The following is a 19,623-nucleotide window of genomic DNA, read 5'->3' as shown; positions in this document are numbered from 1 at the left end:
ATCTGGTCTCAACTGGAAAATCTAAGCAAAGCATTCCAAACCAAGCTCTTACTGTTGGTTCTTCCATTGTTAAAAGGGGCTTAATTTGCATCTTCCAGGATATACCCATTTTCTGACCCATTTGCTCCTCTCTGTGCCACATGTGAGCAACCGCTCTGGCAATGGATCATTGTTGCCCTCCTCCTGGTGCCAAGAAAAGTGAAACTCATCTCTTTATGGAGCTTATAATTGCTCTTCTAAGTAGCATCCGAAAGGAATCAGCTGAGAGCAATATGAATCCTTTCCCCAAGAGTTGATTATATGGCTTCCAAAGCACTTGATTCTTGCCGGGCTAGGAATGACATGCTACAGTTATATATGGCATCAATGTGATGGCAATACAGAGAAGGACCATCCTGCTATTTTCAAAATTTACTCTGTTTTTTGAAATTCTCTCTCTAGACCTTTACCTTTAGGATAAGGGCTATAAACAAACATGTATTTTTACTAGTTAGTACAGTAGAGTGGAACTGTCAACCAGCGTGCCAACTCACTGGCCAGTTCACCAAAGAAAGCTCTCAATAGCAGCAGAATTTCAGTCCCGTTCTTCAGAGATGGGTTCATTTATCAAAGCCACAACAATCCATCACAAAGCAAACAGATAAAACAGGTCCTTTGCCCTGACCTAGGATAAGGTAAACCTGCCTGTAGGTCTCTCACCAAGCTGCTTGCTGGCTGTTTTTCTGAGGACCAGGTACCTTCGGACCTGATCCCGGGCCTCAACGCTGCTTGAAAGGACCAGCCACCTCGTGACAGGATTCAACATGTGGACATGGTGTAAGTGTTTTGAGTATCACCTCAGAAGTGATATCCACATTCTCCAAGGGTAAAAGGTGGTGTCATTTGGATCTACATGTATGAAGTTATCTTCTGACCTCATGAAACAGAACAGCCCAATAGTCTCCTAGCTGATTCTTTGAGGACTCCTTTTTTGTCTGTAGAGATTCTCTGCAGCTTGTTTAAACTAATGCTAGAGCAAGTTGTTATGAATGTGTTTATCTCAGGCTGATAAAACAGAAGAGAGAAAATCATGAAATGATGGGGGTAAGTTTGTTGGGAACTGTGCATAAACTTCCCCATACTGCATAGACAGCAAAGGAGACATTCAGTCAAACAATGACATGCAGTCAATTAATTATTACAGGTTTGCCAAAAGGAGGTAAACTAGTGTTTACGGTTATGACAGTCAAGCAGTTTCACAAGAACGGTCATTTTGGAAAGCATTGTGAAGCCTAGAAGTTCCTGGCATATTTTCACAATTCATCAAAGAAAAGAAGAAAAGCTTCCAATTTTAAAAAGTACAATTACTTATTCATTCTTTGTTCCTTTCTCTTGACAGACAATGTCATGTATTTGTTGACTTTAGAAGGATATTTCTCAAAACCTTGTTTGTCTCACGCATGGTATTTTGGCTATGAACCGCAACACGTTGAATATTTCCAAAGTCAATGTTTATCTGACACACCCCTAATTCAAACCCAGTGAACTGAAAGAAAAGAAAAGATACCATTCACACTTTTCTTTGCTTTGTTTCCATATAAGTGGAATCCAAGGATCATTGAAGTTAGAGATGGTGGGGTGGAGAGAACTACTATGACTCTGAATCCATTCCCCAGCAAGAGCAAGTTCTGAGATTAAACTGATGCTTGTACCTGACTGATCTCAGGCACAAAGGCATGCCTTGGCCGCAGTGCTTGCTCACTGCTATATGTTTTTGAATAAAATAAGGAAACTGTCCGCAATGTTGTTTATACTATGCACACATTATTGACCCATTTTACAAGAACATGCTGATTTATATAAAAAAGCAGTATGTCATTATCCAGTAACTTACTTTTTGATTTATTGGGGGGACTGAAAGGGAAATAAATTGCCTACTTAGAATTGAATGTACAATTCACAACAAATAATTTATCTGATTAATTTAAGAATTTTAATTATTTTACTTCCTTGCAGAATAGCCCTTGTCAGATTGTGGTTTTCTCAGATGTATTCGATTTTGAAGTAGTAAATTAATTTGTTTTCAATTTTTAAAAAAACTAATCTCTATATAGTGTTCCTGACTAGATCTCTGCAGGTATTTAATATTTGCCTTTTGTGCTTTGTTTATTAGTTGTAAATGGATGGATAAGTCATATGGCATTTCTGTTTTCTAATTGGTTGAGTGTGCAAGTAGTTCCACTGCAAATATTCACACATCAAATTTGTTTTCTGCAAACATTTATGCTGGAACAACTGAATTAACAAATGTATGTGAACAATTAATTCACTTACAAATCTGAGCATATGTTATTGAAATTTTCTTAGCAGTGTATTCCTAGCTCTCTTTTATTGCTGTTTTTCCCAATTATTTGACTGTTTTTGAACATTTGAAACCATTGTGTGGTTTAAAATATTTTTCATGCATCTCAAAATTAGCAACCATTGTACAGGTTTTCTGCTTGTTTACGGGAAAAGGAAAAGAAGCATTAGGAATCATGTTTGTGTAATAGGGTACAAAGACTGGCAACAAGCAGCTTTTAAATGTACTCTGGGAGGTTTACTCAATGAGCCTAATTTATGTTATGAGAGCAAGCAGTGAATGTAGAGTGAGGAATTGTTAAAAATGATCCATGACCTTGGTAATGTTGCATTCACAAGAGTCCTAAAAAGCACAGAATTCTATACTCCTTCCAGTTAAAAAAAGAAAAGAAAAGAAAAAAAAAAACAATTGCAGGTGGTCTGCATATACAACAACTTTTGTTGTAGCAAATGAGTGGTTCAGTTAGATTTTTTTTAAAAGTAGATCTGTATTTTTCACAAGAAGCTTTACTAGTTCAACTGGTTGATTAAAACAATACTCATCTCATTTAAATTCCCCTTTGAAGCATTCTTGCCCCACTGGCATGCATTATTGATGGTTTGTATTTCTTTGACATGAAGTTTTAAATAAAAGGTAAAGCAGCATTTTTTGTAATTCTACAAGCAATCATAAAAATGGATTTCAGTGTACAGAATAGCAGTTGTTTACTTCTTTTGCATAATATGCTTCTCTCCCTGGCATGAAAAAGTGAGAGCCCCAAAGTGGTGTAAACATGACAGGACAGGAGGCCAGTTTTGTGTATCTCATTGTGGGATACGATTAAAGCTATGAAAATCATAGTGGGGAGAGATAAAAATGACCTGTTAAACCATTTAGTCTGTTCCTTTGTTGATGTAGGATTGTTACTGTATGAGTATTATTTAGTGCTTTGTCCAGTCTAGTTTTTGCTGAATCTCAAATGACGGTCCAAGAACACCATAAGTTTGATTTTGTATTGTTATTTTTCCTTTTTTAATAATAAAACAGAAAATAATATTCTGTGCATGCCAGACAGTGGGAATGCTAACAATCAGGTTCCATTGTGTTGTGTATCAGTGTTCTCATACAGTTATGCATGTGAATTCTCCACACTGTGCCTATTTTAATCTCCTGATTATTCACCTACTCAGGTATGTATTATGTATCTGCATTAATTGCTTTGTTTCATCTGTTTGCTTTGCTTTTTTCACTATATAGTTATTCAGCTTTGCTGTGCAGTGTTGTTTTGTAAAGAGGTTTAGGTATCGGAGACTCTTTTGGAGCAGAATAGTAGTGAAGATTTATTGGCATACTAAGTGTGAGAGGGGAAATAAGTTTATAAGAGCAAGTCTTCAAGGATTTTTTTAAGTTATCAGGGTAAGGAATGGATGAAGGGGATTATATAGGAATATTCATACCAAATCAGACTAATAGCCCATCTAGTCTAGCATCCTGTCTCTGACAGTGGCAAGCACCATATATTTATGATAACGGTACAAGAAACTTCTCAGTGGACAGTTAGGGAATAACCTGCCCATAAGGGATAGGTATCACATTTCCCCTTTTGACCTGAGCAGCTTACCAATATTTGGGGTCTTGTAGGTTATATATGTTAGGAAGAGGTATTAATGATGGAGTCAAGTATTTCTTGATGCGATCCTGTTTATTTAAAAAGAATGTACCCAAAATGTTTCCATGAACACAGTAGGAATCGAACAGGAAGCAGTTGCCTTATTTCAGAGTTCCCAGCTTGCCTTTCCAACCAGCACTGGTTCTAGGTATAAGCAGCCTAAGCAATTGCTTAGAGCACAGAGCAGCTCAAAGTGCCCCCCCACACACACACTTTCTCTTTTGGTTATAAAAACTTGCCTGTTCTAGTATTGGGGAAGGGGAGGCACCAAAATATTTCTGCTTAGGGGCCCCAATGGGCTAGCACCGGCTCAGTTTCCAACCAGCTCTTTGTCTAAAAGCTTTTTCTCAGGGCCACATTGGCAGTACTTCTCTTCCAACTCCATGGCTTTCCTGTAGTCTTCTCTTTTTTGTTTCTGGCTGCTTCTTGCTCTGTCTTGCTACTTCTGCCCACAACACACCCTCTCATCCCCACTTCCACCAAACAACCTGTAGAGGTATTCAGCCCCCTAGTGAAACCAATCTACCCACATAGCTCAGCTTCTGATTGGCCTTGCAAATGATCTGTGTTTTGAGTGATGGGTCTTATAGTTTCAGCTATTTTACTCCAAAAAGGAGCTTAGTTGCTTCTTAAATTTATCCTGAAGGAAGGAGGCTATCAGTGAGGTTTCACCCAACTCCATCCTGACAATAACCTCCATCACTTGGTGGTTGGTTTATAACACAAAGCAAGAGTGTTTGTCCATTCTTTCCAGATGATGTTTCATCCTTTCTAATCGGCAGTGTTTCCACCTCCTCCCTTGTATATCTTGTCACTTTCTTTTCTCTGGAATACTCTTGCTGAATGAGCTAGCTTAACATGCAGTAAATGAATCAAGTATGTAGATTACAAGAAAGTAGAAAGGCCGGTTAAGGAAAAGTGCTCTGTTGACTGATGCATATGGTGTTTGGTGTATGGTGTTTGGTGTCTTTCTCTTGTTTGCCCATCACTGGAAGGTAATATTGAACATGTGGGATCCTAACTGCATATGATGATGCGATTTTACAGGTGAAAGTTGAATGAATTGTCTTCAGAGATGATAAAGCATCATGTGGTGTTTCTGACACAACTGTGCATTTATACTAGCCAGTGTGTTGCACCAGCAAATGGAAACTATGTGAAAACTGTATTAATAGAATCTGCTCCTCTTCCCATTTTCTTTCAGTTTTCTAATTTTCACACACACTGGCATCGTGAATCAGGCCCACCAAGTTCAATGAAAACATGGGATGTAGTAAGCATAAGCTAATGAGTTGCCAGTGTTTGCTCCATTTCTGATTTGTGCATAGCATGAAGTAGCAGGTAAAGATACTATTCCCTCATCACTCACATTTCAATGCTCCCCACTCCCTCCCAGCAGACATCCAGGGGAGAACAGATCCCAGAATTAGAGCTGGTCAGAAAATGATGATCCATAGAAATCTCAGTGTTCTTCAGAAACTTGGCCATTTTGATGAACTTTGGATAGAAAAATGCTTGGCTTCCTGCCATCTCACCTCCCAGGCTCCCTGCCAGACTTCCCCCCCAAGAAATGTGGAATTTCCCCTCAGCCGGAAATAGCTCTGTCCAGAACACAGATCAAAAAGGGTACATTATTTACCTCTACCAGTCTTCCTTTTAAATACAAATCCCAGAGGTGCTGAGATTAAGATTATATTGTTAATGCAGAAAATACTAATGCAGATTCTAACACAAGTACCAGGTGTAAATATGTGGATTTCTAGCTAAAACCTTCCAGTGTTTTGTAAATTAAAAAGAGGTCAGTGCAAAGTTCAGGTTTAGGATTCTATTCATTATACAAGGATGCTTTATTTAATATACTTCAAGCCGTAGTCTCCTTAGTTTGTAATGCAAATTTCAGTTGTTTCGTAACAATTAGGTATATTTTTGTGCTGTGCAATTCTGGCTTATTCACAGCAGCAGCAGAATTCAATGGTAGAATCAATCTTAGTTCTTTAAAGTCCTTACACATTTAAAAATGTCTTTTTGTTTGTGAAGGGGTACTTCTTTGTGGCTAGGTCCGGGTATTAGCTCTTGCCCTGTCTGGTGCTCCCTTCTATAAATTGCTCACACCTTGGCCCCTCTCTCTCTCTGTTGGGAGCATCTTGGGATGCTCCCTGTTTGTGACTTGGGCCTCCAGCCAGGCCACTGTACAGTCCCCACCTTCTGGGGTAACAAAGTCCCACCAGAAAAGCTGTATGGACACTGTCTCAGATGGTCTCCTGTTCCAAGACTTTAGGTCCTTGTGCCATTTCCCCAGTGGCTGGTCGGGGAACTTCTGGGATTCTAGCCCAGGGGACCCTACAGCTAGCAATGAAGGTCTGCCTAGTCTCAGACCCTGTTGCTGTTTCTTTGGGCTCCTTCCTACTCCATATCTCAATCTCCTTGCCTATCTCTGGGATTACCACCAGAGATTCCTCTGCTCCCCATGGCTACCTCACCCTTCTTGGTCTCTTACCAGACTGCCCAGTCCAGGGCAGGACCCTGGGGCTTACTGTTCCCCAGGATCTCCTCCTTTTCCCTAGTCAACTCCCTTCCCCCTCTGAGGAGTGACTTCAGACCCCCTCCCTGCAGTCTTTTCCGGCTCTCACTTCCTGGTTTAGAAGAACAAAAAAACAGTCATACTGGGTCAGACCAAAGTTCCATCTAGCCCAGTATCCTGTCTTCCAACAGTGGTCAATGCCAGGTGCCCCAGAGGGAATGAACAGAACAGGTCATCATCAAGTGATCCATCCCCTGTCGCCCATTCCCAGCTTCTGGCAAACAGTGGCTAGGGACACCATCCCTGCCCATCCTGGCTAATAGCCATTGATGGACCTATCCTCCATTAATTTATCTAGTTCTTTTTTGAATGCTCTTATAATCTTGGCCTTCACAACATCCTCTGGCAAGGAGTTCCACCGGTTGACTGTGCGTTGTATGAAAAAATATTTCCTTTTGTTTGTTTTAAACCTGCTGCCTGTTAATTTCATTTGGTGGCCCCTAGCTCTTGTGTTATGAGAGGAGTAAAATCCTATCTCAGCTCCTCCCCCAGTTCGGCTTCATCTACCATTAGGTCTTATCCAACCTTGGTTCCCCTCCAGGTGAATGAGGTGAATTTGCACCTTATGACCCACATTACCCTGCTCACACCCCATCACACTGTTGTTAAAATGTTTTCCTCTGAAGGCATCTAGGAAATACAATTTCTGGTTTGCTGTTTTGGGTTTTTTGTTTTTTTTTTCCAACAGCAAAGTCACTCCTATAGTCAGTAGGCAGCATTTGTTTCACTGAGATGTTTGTCACTGAGACGTTTCAACCTGTTTTTCTTTCAAAGTTCACAATAATGCTGGCCTAATAGGAAATGCACATCCCATTTAATATAACTTGTAAAGGTGGAAGTGGAGGACAAATGAGGGAAAGCCATGAAATATATTTCAGTTCATGAGTGTTATGGTCAACACAATCAACATTGTTTTGCAGAATTGACACCTGAAAATAAAAATAAGCACGTGTTGTTTTATTCCAAGAGAAAAATAGTAAGAAGTGTAAATATTATTAATGAGACTGGTAGTTACCCTTCAGGCAGTGCCAGTTCTGATCAAAATAGCTGCACCTTACCTTTCTGCATTGACATCAGATTGGCAACAGCAACAGGGAGTCTAGGTTGTGCTTACTCTTTTTTCAGGATTCATCAGGCAGGGAAGAAGGAACAGTTAGTGTTAGACTTGGGGGTTGATTTGGAATTCTCATGGAGAAGGAAGACATAAGCCTTGTACCTGCAGTTTGATTCTGAAGGTACTTCTGAAATTAGTAGGCCTGATTCTGCTCTCACTTGACACTGGTTTTATACCAGTATAATTCTAGTAACTTCAGTAATTTACATTGATAAAAGATGAGAGTCCAACCCACTATATGTAGATTCTGCCCTTCACCTCCTGAGAGACATTGTCCAGTAGGAGAGGAAGTAAAGGTGGTTATGAACCCCTTTTGTACATGACCATGTTTTGCCTACACTGGGGGCTAGCAGAATCCTATTATACTAGCTCTAACTTACAGCAGCTTCCCTGTAGCTGTCAATGGGATGCTCCATAGCCCATAGTCATAGACATGAACAGTATGGTCACCCCTCCTTTCCCCCCAGTACCCCCTTACATTAGAGGCTGTGAGGGAGGGCAGCGTAGGGCTGCATACACTGGACCTATGCAGTTCCTCCTGCACATAGGAATTTTCCCCTGGGCTCCTGGGAGCCCCTATACATAAGGCCCTGTGTAAATTGCAATTTTTTTAAAAAGAAAATTCACAACAGGGTAAAATGAGTATTCAATTTCATAGACTATCCATGAAATTAATTTTAAAACTAAATCAGTTTTGAGGAATATGCACAGAATTAATTTCACAATTAAATTTAATCAATTTTACAACTAAAATTGTTAGTAAACACAAACATATGTATTCCACTAAATGTTCAGCTATTTCTGTTTACAGTTTTTAATTAAAAAGTTTGAGTATCATTAGTTGGTTTACTTGTTTCTCTTTTATGGGTTGCCTTTGCGCAGTAAGAACTGCCCATACGCCAAAACACTACGCTTGGCATCCACAGAGTCAGGGACAACAGACAAATATCACTTGGCCAGTTTTGCAATGTTGGGAATCATAGAATCATAGAATATCAGGGTTGGAAGGGACCCCAGAAGGTCATCTAGTCCAACCCCCTGCTCAAAGCAGGACCAATTCCCAGTTAAATCATCCCAGCCAGGGCTTTGTCAAGCCTGACCTTAAAAACCTCTAAGGAAGGAGATTCTACCACCTCCCTAGGTAACGCATTCCAGTGTTTCACCGCCCTCTTAGTGAAAAAGTTTTTCCTAATATCCAATCTAAACCTCCCCCACTGCAACTTGAGACCATTACTCCTCGTTCTGTCATCTGCTACCATTGAGAACAGTCTAGAGCCATCCTCTTTGGAACCCCCTTTCAGGTAGTTGAAAGCAGCTATCAAATCCCCCCTCATTCTTCTCTTCTGCAGGCTAAACAATCCCAGCTCCCTCAGCCTCTCCTCATAACTCATGTGTTCCAGTCCCCTAATCATTTTTGTTGCCCTTCGCTGGACTCTCTCCAATTTATCCACATCCTTCTTGAAGTGTGGGGCCCAAAACTGGACACAGTACTCCAGATGAGGCCTCACCAATGTCGAATAGAGGGGGACGATCACGTCCCTCGATCTGCTCGCTATGCCCCTACTTATACATCCCAAAATGCCATTGGCCTTCTTGGCAACAAGGGCACACTGCTGACTCATATCCAGCTTCTCGTCCACTGTCACCCCTAGGTCCTTTTCCGCAGAACTGCTGCCTAGCCATTCGGTCCCTAGTCTGTAGCTGTGCATTGGGTTCTTCCGTCCTAAGTGCAGGACCCTGCACTTATCCTTATTGAACCTCATCAGATTTCTTTTGGCCCAATCCTCCAATTTGTTTCTGTATCCTATCCCTGCCCTCCAGCGTATCTACCACTCCTCCCAGTTTAGTATCATCCGCAAATTTGCTGAGAGTGCAATCCACACCATCCTCCAGATCATTTATGAAGATATTGAACAAAACCGGCCCCAGGACCGACCCCTGGGGTACTCCACTTGATACCGGCTGCCAACTAGATATGGAGCCATTGATCACTACCCGTTGAGCCCGACAATCTAGCCAGCTTTCTACCCACCTTGTAGTGCATTCATCCAGCCCATACTTCCTTAACTTGCTGACAAGAATACTGTGGGAGACCGTGTCAAAAGCTTTGCTAAAGTCAAGAAACAATACATCCACTGCTTTCCCTTCATCCACAGAACCAGTAATCTCATCATAAAAGGCAATTAGATTAGTCAGGCATGACCTTCCCTTGGTGAATCCATGCTGGCTGTTCCTGATCACTTTCCTCTCATGCAAGTGCTTCAGGATTGATTCTTTGAGGACCTTCTCCATGATTTTTCCAGGGACTGAAGTGAGGCTGACTGGCCTGTAGTTCCCAGGATCCTCCTTCTTCCCTTTTTTAAAGATTGGCACTACGAAAGCGTGGTTCTGCAAACTTTCGAAAAGCAGTTAGTGAAAGCTCACTGCTGCATTCCTTTGCATAAAACCAGTAGCCTTCTAATTCAGTTTTCCAGCTTCTGTTGAAACGAGTTATGGAATCCAGTGGGAAGGCATCCAAGTTTAATGTACATGCTTGAATGGGATCAAACACCGTACCGCTTTTAAGGAACCAGAGTGCTGGCTCAGTGAAACAGGGTTTTCTTTCACTCATATCAGGGAGATAATAGTTTGAAAACTTATCTGCAATTTCAATAAAAGTTTTAATAGATTGGTTTTGAATCCCTGCTGTTACTCACATTTATATGCTTGATAAGTGTTAATTAAGTCAACTTTATTTGTTTTTTATTTTAAGCTTGACGAACATGAATCTCATGTCTTTCAAACAATTTGATTAAATTAACAAAGTCTTTGTCATACCTCACGATGAAGTTGAGCTGTATCTGTAAAATTTCTGAATTGTCCAGCAGATATTTCAACTCCTTCAGCTTCTGTGTTTGGTGTAATTTTAATTTCCTCCTCCACAAAACTTGAGTAAAAAGTAATGTAGTATGAATGGTATTCAATAGCAGCATATCAGCTTCCCCATCTCACCTAAGAGGGCAATTTCACATAAAGATTTGATCCCCCAGCTTGGACTATGATTTGCAGATACTCTTTAAAATGCTATTTTCTGCTTGGACAATGTTTAAAAAGCTTTTTGACTGTTGCTGGTGGCTTGTCAATGTCAGGGAAATGGTCAGGCGCTGCCTTCTGCTAATCAGGCCTAGTGGTTGGAGCAGAGGTCAAAGCTGAGTGGTCAGAGCCCAAGGACAAGCCAAGTCAGTACTGTGGCCAGAGTCCAGGTGCATGACAGGGGTCAAAGCCCGCATGGTCAGAGTCCAAGGATCTAGAGAGGGTCAGGAAGTGGAGGCAACCTGGAGCAGGTCAGTAACAGGGTAGGGCAAGGACAAGACTGGTACAGTCTCTGGTAAGGCTGGGGAAGGAACAGGATCAAGAGCAGGCTGGGAGTTTTGAGAGTTTGATACTGTGAGGCAGCAGAAGGGTTCCAGGATGGATAGTGCTGTTGCACAGACTGATCTGCAGCCCATGGGGTTGGGGAAATACCTAAGCTGGAGGGTCATCTAACCCAGACTTTGCTTCTGGATAGGCTGCGTCACTGCAGGCTCTGTGGGAAGAGTAAGTTAGTGCCTTATTGGTGACTCTGCACAGCTCTGTTGGAGGAGCATCTATTGAGTGAGCAGTCCCTGGTTTGGCTGTGGGTTTGTCTCACCAATTGGTCTTCCGGACGTCAGTAGCAAAAATATGTGAGAACTGCAGGTGAACTGAATGGCTAGCCAGTAATCTCTTAAACACTTTTGTAAGCTTTTGAGGAAAAAATTAATGCATTGATATTATCAATATCCACCCTACAGGTATTCAAACACTTCACAATAGCACAGTGTGCAATGGTGTTGTAATTAACAGCCTGTAAGTAAACTGTATCAGTGAGGACAGCTTTCATTTCCAAGTCAGATGCATTGTCACCATTTAGGTCTTTCTAAACAAATAAAATATGTTACACATACTTATCTTGGCATCAGTCAATATGTCAGTGACCAAGGAGGCTTCACCAGGTACACAATCTGCTGCTTGTCCATGCGGCAGCTTTAGGTAAGTGTTCACATCTCAGCTGATTTAGGGTTGCCAACTTTCTAATGGCCCCAAAATGAACCCCCTAACCCTGCCCACTCCCCACTCACTAAATTCCCCCTCCCTCAGTGGCTTGTTCTCCCCCACCCTCACTCTCACTGGGTTGGGGCATTAGGTTGGGAGGAGGTGAGGGCTCTAAATGGGGGTGCGGGCTCCAGGGTGGGACCAGAAATAAGGTGTTCAGGGTTCAGGAGGAGGTGAGGGCTCCGTCTGAGGGTGTGGGCTCTGGGGTGGGGCTGGGGATGAGAGGTTTGGGGTGCAGGGCTGGGGGGTGGGGGCGAGGGATTTGGAATGTGGGAGGGGGCTACAGGTTGAGGTAGGGGGTTGGGGTGCAGGAAGGGGTGAGGCGTTCAGGGGGTGGGAGGGAGCCTGGGCTGGGGCAAGGGTTGGGGTGCAGGGGGAGTGAGGGCTCTGGGCTGGGGGTACGGTCTCTGGGGTGCAGGAGGACGCTCTGGGTTTGGGAGGGCTGGGGGTTGGAATGCAGGAGGGGATACAGGCTTTGGGCTGGGACCAGGGATTAGGGGCTTGGAGTGCAGGAGGGGGCTCCGGGTTTGGGGGGGCTCAGGACTGGGGTTGGGGTGCGGGCTTACCTCTGGCGGCTCCCAGTCTGTGGAGCTAAGGCAGGCTGCAACCCAGAAGTGGCCAGTAAGTTCGGCTCCTGGGGCGGGAGGGGGAGGCTCCATGGCGCGCGCTGCTCTTGCCTGCAGGTACCACCACCCCAGCTCCCATTGGCCAGAAACCGCAGCCAATGGCCGCTATGTTGGCAGTGCCTGCAGATGGAGCAGTGCACAGAGCCGCCAGGCCATTCCTCCACGTAGGAGCTGGAGGGGGGAAACGCCACTGCCTCCGGGAGCCTCTTGAGGTAAGCGCTGCCCGGAGACTGCACCCCTGCCCCCACACCCCTAGCCCCAGCCCAGAGCACACTCCTGCACCCCAGAACCCTGACCCCTAACCGCCCTGATCCCCCTCCTGCCCACCGAACCCTTCGGTCCCAGCCCGGAGCCCCCTCCGACACCCGAAACTCCTCATTCCAGCTTCACGCCAGAGCTCTCTCTCTCACACACACACACTCCAAACCCCTCAACTCCACCTCCCAGCCTGGAGCCGCCTCCTGCACCCCAAGCTCCTCATCCCCAGCCTCACACCAGAGCCTGCACCTCTAGCCAGAGCCTTCACCCCCTCCTGCATCCCAACCCCCACTGCCTCAGCTCGAAGCCTTCTCCTGCACCCTGAACTCCTCATTTCTGGACCCACCCCGGAGCCCTTACCCCCTTCTATACCCCAACCACCTGAGTCAGCCTGTTTCCACCCTAGATTGCGTTTCGGGATTAACAGCACGCTCTGCTGCACGTGCACACAGCACTGTTCTTCTGCATGCACACGGTGCTCTTATGCCGCACGTGCGGAAGGATAGAGCACACAGGCGTGAAACAGCTGAGCTGTACAGTTTGTACAGTGATTATTTTGTCTGAAATACTTTATTAAACACATTTTACTTTTGTATAAGAAAATTGAAAAAAATCATGATTTGGGGATATTTTCCTGATTTCCGTGCACTCAGTGAACTTGTGAGTGTCACGGGGCCTGAACCCATACACCATTGGCATTAGCATGTAAGCGCCAAGCTGAGGGCCAGAATCTGTCCCAAAAAGTGTTTGAGTGCTATGCTTCTAAAGAAAGAACTGATCTTAATATAGAAATGGGGCCTTTACAGATATTTTTTAACATGACTCTTTAAAAAAAATAAGTCTCTCATGTTTCCTTGTTTGGAATGAGAACAAACAGACTTTAGAGGTCTGGTTCTCTTTTGACCCTGTTTTAATGTAGTATAGTAACAGCTGGTACAGTTATCTCTCCGAGAATGAATACTTCCTGAGCTACCAATGCCAACCATTAGTACAATGTTTCAGGAAGAAGGAACCAAATTAATAGTGGGGATGAACATTGTAAACTGTGGTTTGTTTATGAAGATTCTGAAATTAAATTGAATTCTACCATAAATAGATAACCAACTGTGCAACATTAATACAGATGTCCCAGATTACCTGGCTGTGAGTCTAGCAGCTATGTGTATAGAGTACTCTATCTGTTAGCTTGATATTATCTGTTTGATCATCCTTAAATTTATATGAAAGACAGACTTTGTTTTAAAAGCAGGTAGAAATGATTTCTACCCTGCCAATCTCCAAATATGGAGGTAATGATCCTGATTCTCACTTATATTTGTGTAAAACTGGCAGAAGTGAGGAGATCTGCTTGTGTGGCCCACACAGATCTCTAAAAGCTCTGCCATTGCTTAGCATTACTGTCATTTAGGCCATGTTTTACACTAGTGAGCTTATTGCAGCACAGCTGTATCAATTCAGCTGTGCTGCTGTAAGATTGTTCATGAAGCTGCTCTGTGCCGACGGCAGCTATAGCTATGTCAGAAGGAGAAGCTCTCCAGCCGACATAGCGTCCTGCACACTGCCAGTGAAACTTACATCACTCGGTTGTTGGGTTTTTTTTCAAATCCCTGAGCAACATAAATATTTGCAACATATGGTAGCGTAGATATACCCTGAGAATCATTTAGTTTTGGTGGTCAGGCACATGCCCTAGTCATATAAGATTCAGCTCAGGGTTTTTGGTCCTCTTGGGTTTACTATTTAAGATGTTACCTGACTGTAAAAACAACAAGGAGTCCTTGTGGCACCTTAGAGACTAACAAATTTATTTGGGCATAAGCTTTCGTGGGCTAGAACCCACTTCATCAGATGCATGGAGTGGAAAATACAGTAGCAGGTATATATACATAGTACATGAAAAGATGGGAGTTACCTTACCAAGCGGGGGGTCAGTCTAATGAGACAATTCAATTAACAGTAGAATACCAAGGGAGGAAAAATCACTTTTGTAGTGGTAATGAGGGTGGCCCATTTCAAACAGGTGACAAGAAGGTGTGAGTAACAGTAGGGGGAAATTAGTATGGGGAAAATAGGTTTTGTAATGACCCATCCACTCTGTAGTCTTTGTGAGTTCATAAATTCATTTACTTTACCCAGGAGTCCTCAGGGTTCATTTTGAGATATCAAAGTTTCACCCTAGCATTTTCAGGGACTTTAAAACTAACAGGTCCAAAGGAGAAAGGTGGTGGCTACTCCTCCTCATCTGGTACAGGAGTTGGTTCCACAAGTGTCTGGACTCCTCCCGCTCCAAAGAACTGTAAAAGAATCATGGGCCTCCTTTACAAAACTCTAGGCACTGGGCTGCATTCTTTGACTACTGCTGAGAGAATAAAGAGGGAGATAGAATCTCTCACAGAACATATGTAAGGCACAGGTGCGTTGAACTAGCAGTATTGGAACTCTTTCGTTTTTGATGCTATACACCTTCGCTGAAATAGGATGACTGGGTCCTTTAATAGGCTGGATACCCTTGAGAGTAAAGTTGGAATTTAAGGTTGACTTGGGTACCTTTATAAAAAACAAAACAAACAAACAAACAAACAAACAAACCAAAAAACCACCAACCAAAGGACAAAGTTCAGATGTCTAGATTTTTTGACTTTATTTGTTTTGAGCTGAGATAGATCATAGAGGGTGCTTTTCCCCTTTAATTTTGTCCTATATGGGAACAGGGAACAATATTGGGCTCATCAATGGAAGTTCCTTAATAGGTTTTTCTTCTTTTTGATAACACACTCTGGAAAGGTTATGTGTTTGACAAATAAGTTATGTATCCTGAATACTGTATTTACTGTTGTTAAAAGTGATATAGTGTGTGATGAGCACAACTTGGCCCATATATAAAAATATATTTAAAGTCTTGTGGTTTAATTGCTTGATTAATATTTGCTTGGATTTCAGATAGAGATGTATTTTAAAGGAAGTAACTGTAATTACAAATCTGTAAGGGAATTTAAAATCAGTTTAATGGACCTAGTAGATCCCATGCACTAGGACTTATTAGAGCAGTTAAATCTCATGCATCAGGGCTTATTAGTTAACATTTAAAAGGAACTTCATCCGTAGAAATTTCCCTTAGAAATGAATCTTTAAGGTTTCTCAATAACAGAAAAGGAATGGCAGAGGGAAAACACAAAATCCTGAGTTTGAAAATAGAAACCAATTCCATAACCTTGTCAGTGCTGCAAAATATTTAGTTCCATGTCTGATACTCCATTCATGCCATAGCATGTATAGAAGCATGCTATAGTTCAGGGGTTCTCAAAGTAGGGGGTCGTACGGTTAATACATGGGCGGTCGTGAGCTGTCTGTGCACCCCAAACTCCACTTTGCCTCCAGCATTTATATTTGTATTAAATCTATTTAAAAATGTTTTTCATTTATAAGGGGGGGTCACACTCAGAGGCTTGCTATGTGAAAGGGGTCACCTGTACAAAAGTTTGAGAACCACTGCTTTAGTTTTTTCCTGAGCTGTGATGTCAGTTTTTTCAATAGAAAAAAGCCATACCCCATAGTAAGCAGAATACTTGATCTGCACAATGCCTTGAATTGTAATGGTGCTAAATTGTTTCAAACAGCTCACAAAGCAGGGATCTTCTGTCCAAGGTCTGAAAATGTGAGAGGTTGTTATGCATGGACTAAGAGATGGGATTCTCATTTTTAAGTCTGATCAAATACCTACAATTTAGTTTTTATGTATTTCTTTTCCTCCTAATAGATTTACACGGATTGGGCTAATCACTATCTAGCAAAATCTGGTCACAAACGATTGATCAAGGACCTACAGCAAGATGTGACTGATGGAGTCTTACTGGCTGAAATCATCCAGGTTGTAGGTGAGTGAATTTCTCTTTTCCTGTTATGTACACGCCTACTTTGTCAGAGCCACAGCTTGTTTTTTCACATAAATATGGGGAAAATAAATAGAAACTATATGGAATTCAGATGATAATTCTGCCTCACAGGCTTTGATAATTAATTTGATAAAGCCTTATGTTAAGGGATTGCAGAAAAATATTTGACATTCTTGATAAGATCTCCTGACACAGCATTATCACCCAGGATAGCTGAAGGGAAAAAGCAGGTGATGAGCTTTTTTCTGTTAGGTGACTTGTAGCCTTGCTTGTTATCTTTTCGTTATCTTTGTTCCTGTTCGCTTTTTTAGACTGGTCTGGAAATAATTCACCAATACAATGGTGTGTTATATTAAACCTGCCACTTCTAGTTGGATCGGAAAAATCCCAGTGTGCAGTTAGGATTAGGGAAGGACATGATTAGTATATGGAAGAAAAGAAACCCTTAACAATCTGTTTTAAAATAAGGAAGTTCATTTATTGTCAGGATGGCCCCAGGCGCTAAAGGAACTGATGTCAATGGGAGTTGAAGGTTCAGATTGGGCCCTGTGCAGGGCTCCACATTCCCCCTGTTCTGGGTTCTTCATTAGTTCCTTTAGAGACTCATCCATCTGGTGTTTAGGCTATCACAAAACTATGGAGCTATGGAGAATGACAGAATCAGGAAGTCCATTAATAGGAATTAGAATGACTGTTGTTGACAACAAGACTGACAGACTTGAGATGCAAACGTAGAAGACAGTAGTGAAGTAACTAGACACCAAAGCTTGACCAGTTATTTCTGTTACAAATGCTGTGCAAAAGAATTAGAGCCCTGAGTTAAGTTTATGAATGTATGGGTCAGATATTCAGCTGACATAAATTGCCATAGTTTCTATTGACTCTAACTGAGCTAAATTGATTTTTACCAGATGAAGATCTGGCCCATACATACTGAACAAACAACATATTCATTGCTGTCTGAGCATAGCACTCTGAAAACTATCCATGTAATTACATATGTATAAAAATTTCGCATGAATTACTTATGTACCTGTGTATAACAAAACTCCATCCAATATCTATGTAACGGTGTATACCAACACAAATATTTTAATGGGGAGATTTTCAGAAGCATAAGGCGGAGGAAGGCACTCATCTCCAGTTGACCTTCAATGGGAGTTGGGCACTTACCTGCCTTTTGTGCTTTTTTAAAATCTATTCCTACATACATACAGTTACATATATGTAACAATGCTGCAGAAAATCCTGGAGTAGAAACATGCATATCAGAACACTACCAAAAACAGTGTATCAAATACTTGCATGCATATTTCCATGTGTGAATGCTCCCATATGTTTAAAATATATCCCTGTGAAAAAATTCAGAAGAGTTATTGTTTACTAAAATGCTTGATTTAATTCATCTTTGCATTTTTCTTCTTTTTCTCATTGCTGCTTTAGTATTTGGATTTAGAGTTTTAAGACACAGCTGTGAAAGGTTAATACCTAAGGTGAAGGATTTTCTTTTTCTTAGATTTTTTCCAAACAAAAGAAAATCCATGTTTAAACACACAAATTCCACTTTAATCCCCCAAATTGGCACTGAAAGGAAAATATTCATTTGCATCCCTTATGTACTGGCCTTAGGCAAGCTGCATCTCATTGTCACATTAGAAGTGGTAACTTCCACACATGAAAACAGCTTCAACTGCAGCTATAAAACCATGACCTGTCCTCATAAATAAGGATTTGTACTATGAAAGCTTCTGAATGGTAATTTCTTTTTCCCTTCTGCATGCAGTGTTCTCTGTTATGTGTGGTGGTGGGGTACGAGAAAGCAGCAGTACCACAGAGACATCTCTGTTCTTTTATGGGCATTGGTGGTGTATTTAGAGATTATCCCAGGTTAACAAAATCTTTTCAAGTGAATTTGTTGATTATGAACATTCCTTTTGGTCACTGCATGAGTTTTGTATTCAAGACTTAAATTGCTGCTTCAGTGCTAACGGTGATCTGCAAAGGGAAATATGTTTGTGCCTTTTTATGAAGAAAGAAGAAGAGCTTTTGAAAGGTTTTCTGTTCTCTTCTGAATTCTCTTTTCTGCCTTTTTTTGTTTTAAACATTAGAAATACAGGTCTTGTCTTCTCTTTTTTCCCCTAGGAAATCCTGTAGATGATTAGAGAACTGGTAGGATTATGCCATCAGAGATGCCATGTAGTTAAACATGATTAATTAAGAAGAGATGTAATTTTTATTCCGCTTCAAACTCTGTTTTTTTTAACATCAGTTTAGCTCAAATGCCTAAATAGCCCAGCTGAGAGAAGCTGTTGTTGTTAAGGATATAACGCCTCTGCCCTTTTGGGTAAGGGCTCAGAAAGCTCATGATCTACAATGAATCCTCCAGCAAAACAAGAGAAAAACAAGCTTGACATGTCTGATATTTCTAAGGAAAAACAAGCAGAACAAATCCTAAAAAAAATGTGAAGCCTTTGTTAAACTTCATAAGGAAGGGGAAAGGGCAGAAGTGCCTTTTAAGACCTTATAAAATCTGAGCTGTGTATTCTTCTTGTTGAGAGAGTTTGCTAAACTACCAGCTCTCCTTAACAGGCTTAGATTTTCTTCCTGTGGCACCTTTTCCTACAATTCTCCAAGTTGGTTAAAGTCTTCTTTTTTAAAGTCTACTATCCTTTTTCTGCTCCGCTCACTCCTTCCTTTCCTTAGAGTTGTGAAATCTATCATTTCATGATCACTTTCATCCAAATAGCCTTCAACCTTCAGATTCACTACCAATTGTTCCCTTTCTCCCCCCCATTAGTCAAATCAAGACTAAAATATCTGCCCCCCAGTTACTTCCTCCACCATCTGAAACAAGAAGTTGTCCCCACTACATTCCAAGAAACATCCTATTAGTGAGATTATCTCTTTGCATGTTGAACACCCCGGAGACAGTCAACTGTCACCACACATCAGGGCCATCAGAGTGAATTATTATCAAGGTTTACAAGGTCCCTCGTTCTGTGTACATTCCTGTCATTCAAAACCAGATGTATATTTCTGGAAAGAAAAG

The 19,623-nt window shown here is 41.8% G+C and overlaps 1 protein-coding gene across 6 annotated transcripts in view; it reads left to right on the top strand.

The window, feature by feature from the left end:
- NAV2 (neuron navigator 2) overlaps positions 1-19,623 on the top strand; it is a 679,973-nt gene that overhangs the window by 420,213 nt on the left and 240,137 nt on the right. For all 6 annotated transcript variants that reach the window (XM_073347852.1, XM_073347851.1, XM_073347849.1 and 3 more), the window contains one exon: positions 16,439-16,556. In XM_073347852.1, the coding sequence (XP_073203953.1) occupies positions 16,439-16,556 (118 nt within the window). The remainder of the gene's footprint in view (positions 1-16,438; positions 16,557-19,623) is intronic.

This window comes from Lepidochelys kempii, chromosome 6, assembly GCF_965140265.1.
Source record: "Lepidochelys kempii isolate rLepKem1 chromosome 6, rLepKem1.hap2, whole genome shotgun sequence".
NCBI classification, from domain to species: domain Eukaryota; kingdom Metazoa; phylum Chordata; order Testudines; family Cheloniidae; genus Lepidochelys; species Lepidochelys kempii.
The sequence above is the reverse complement of the archived record's forward strand: the minus strand, read 5'-3'. Positions and strand labels throughout refer to the sequence as shown.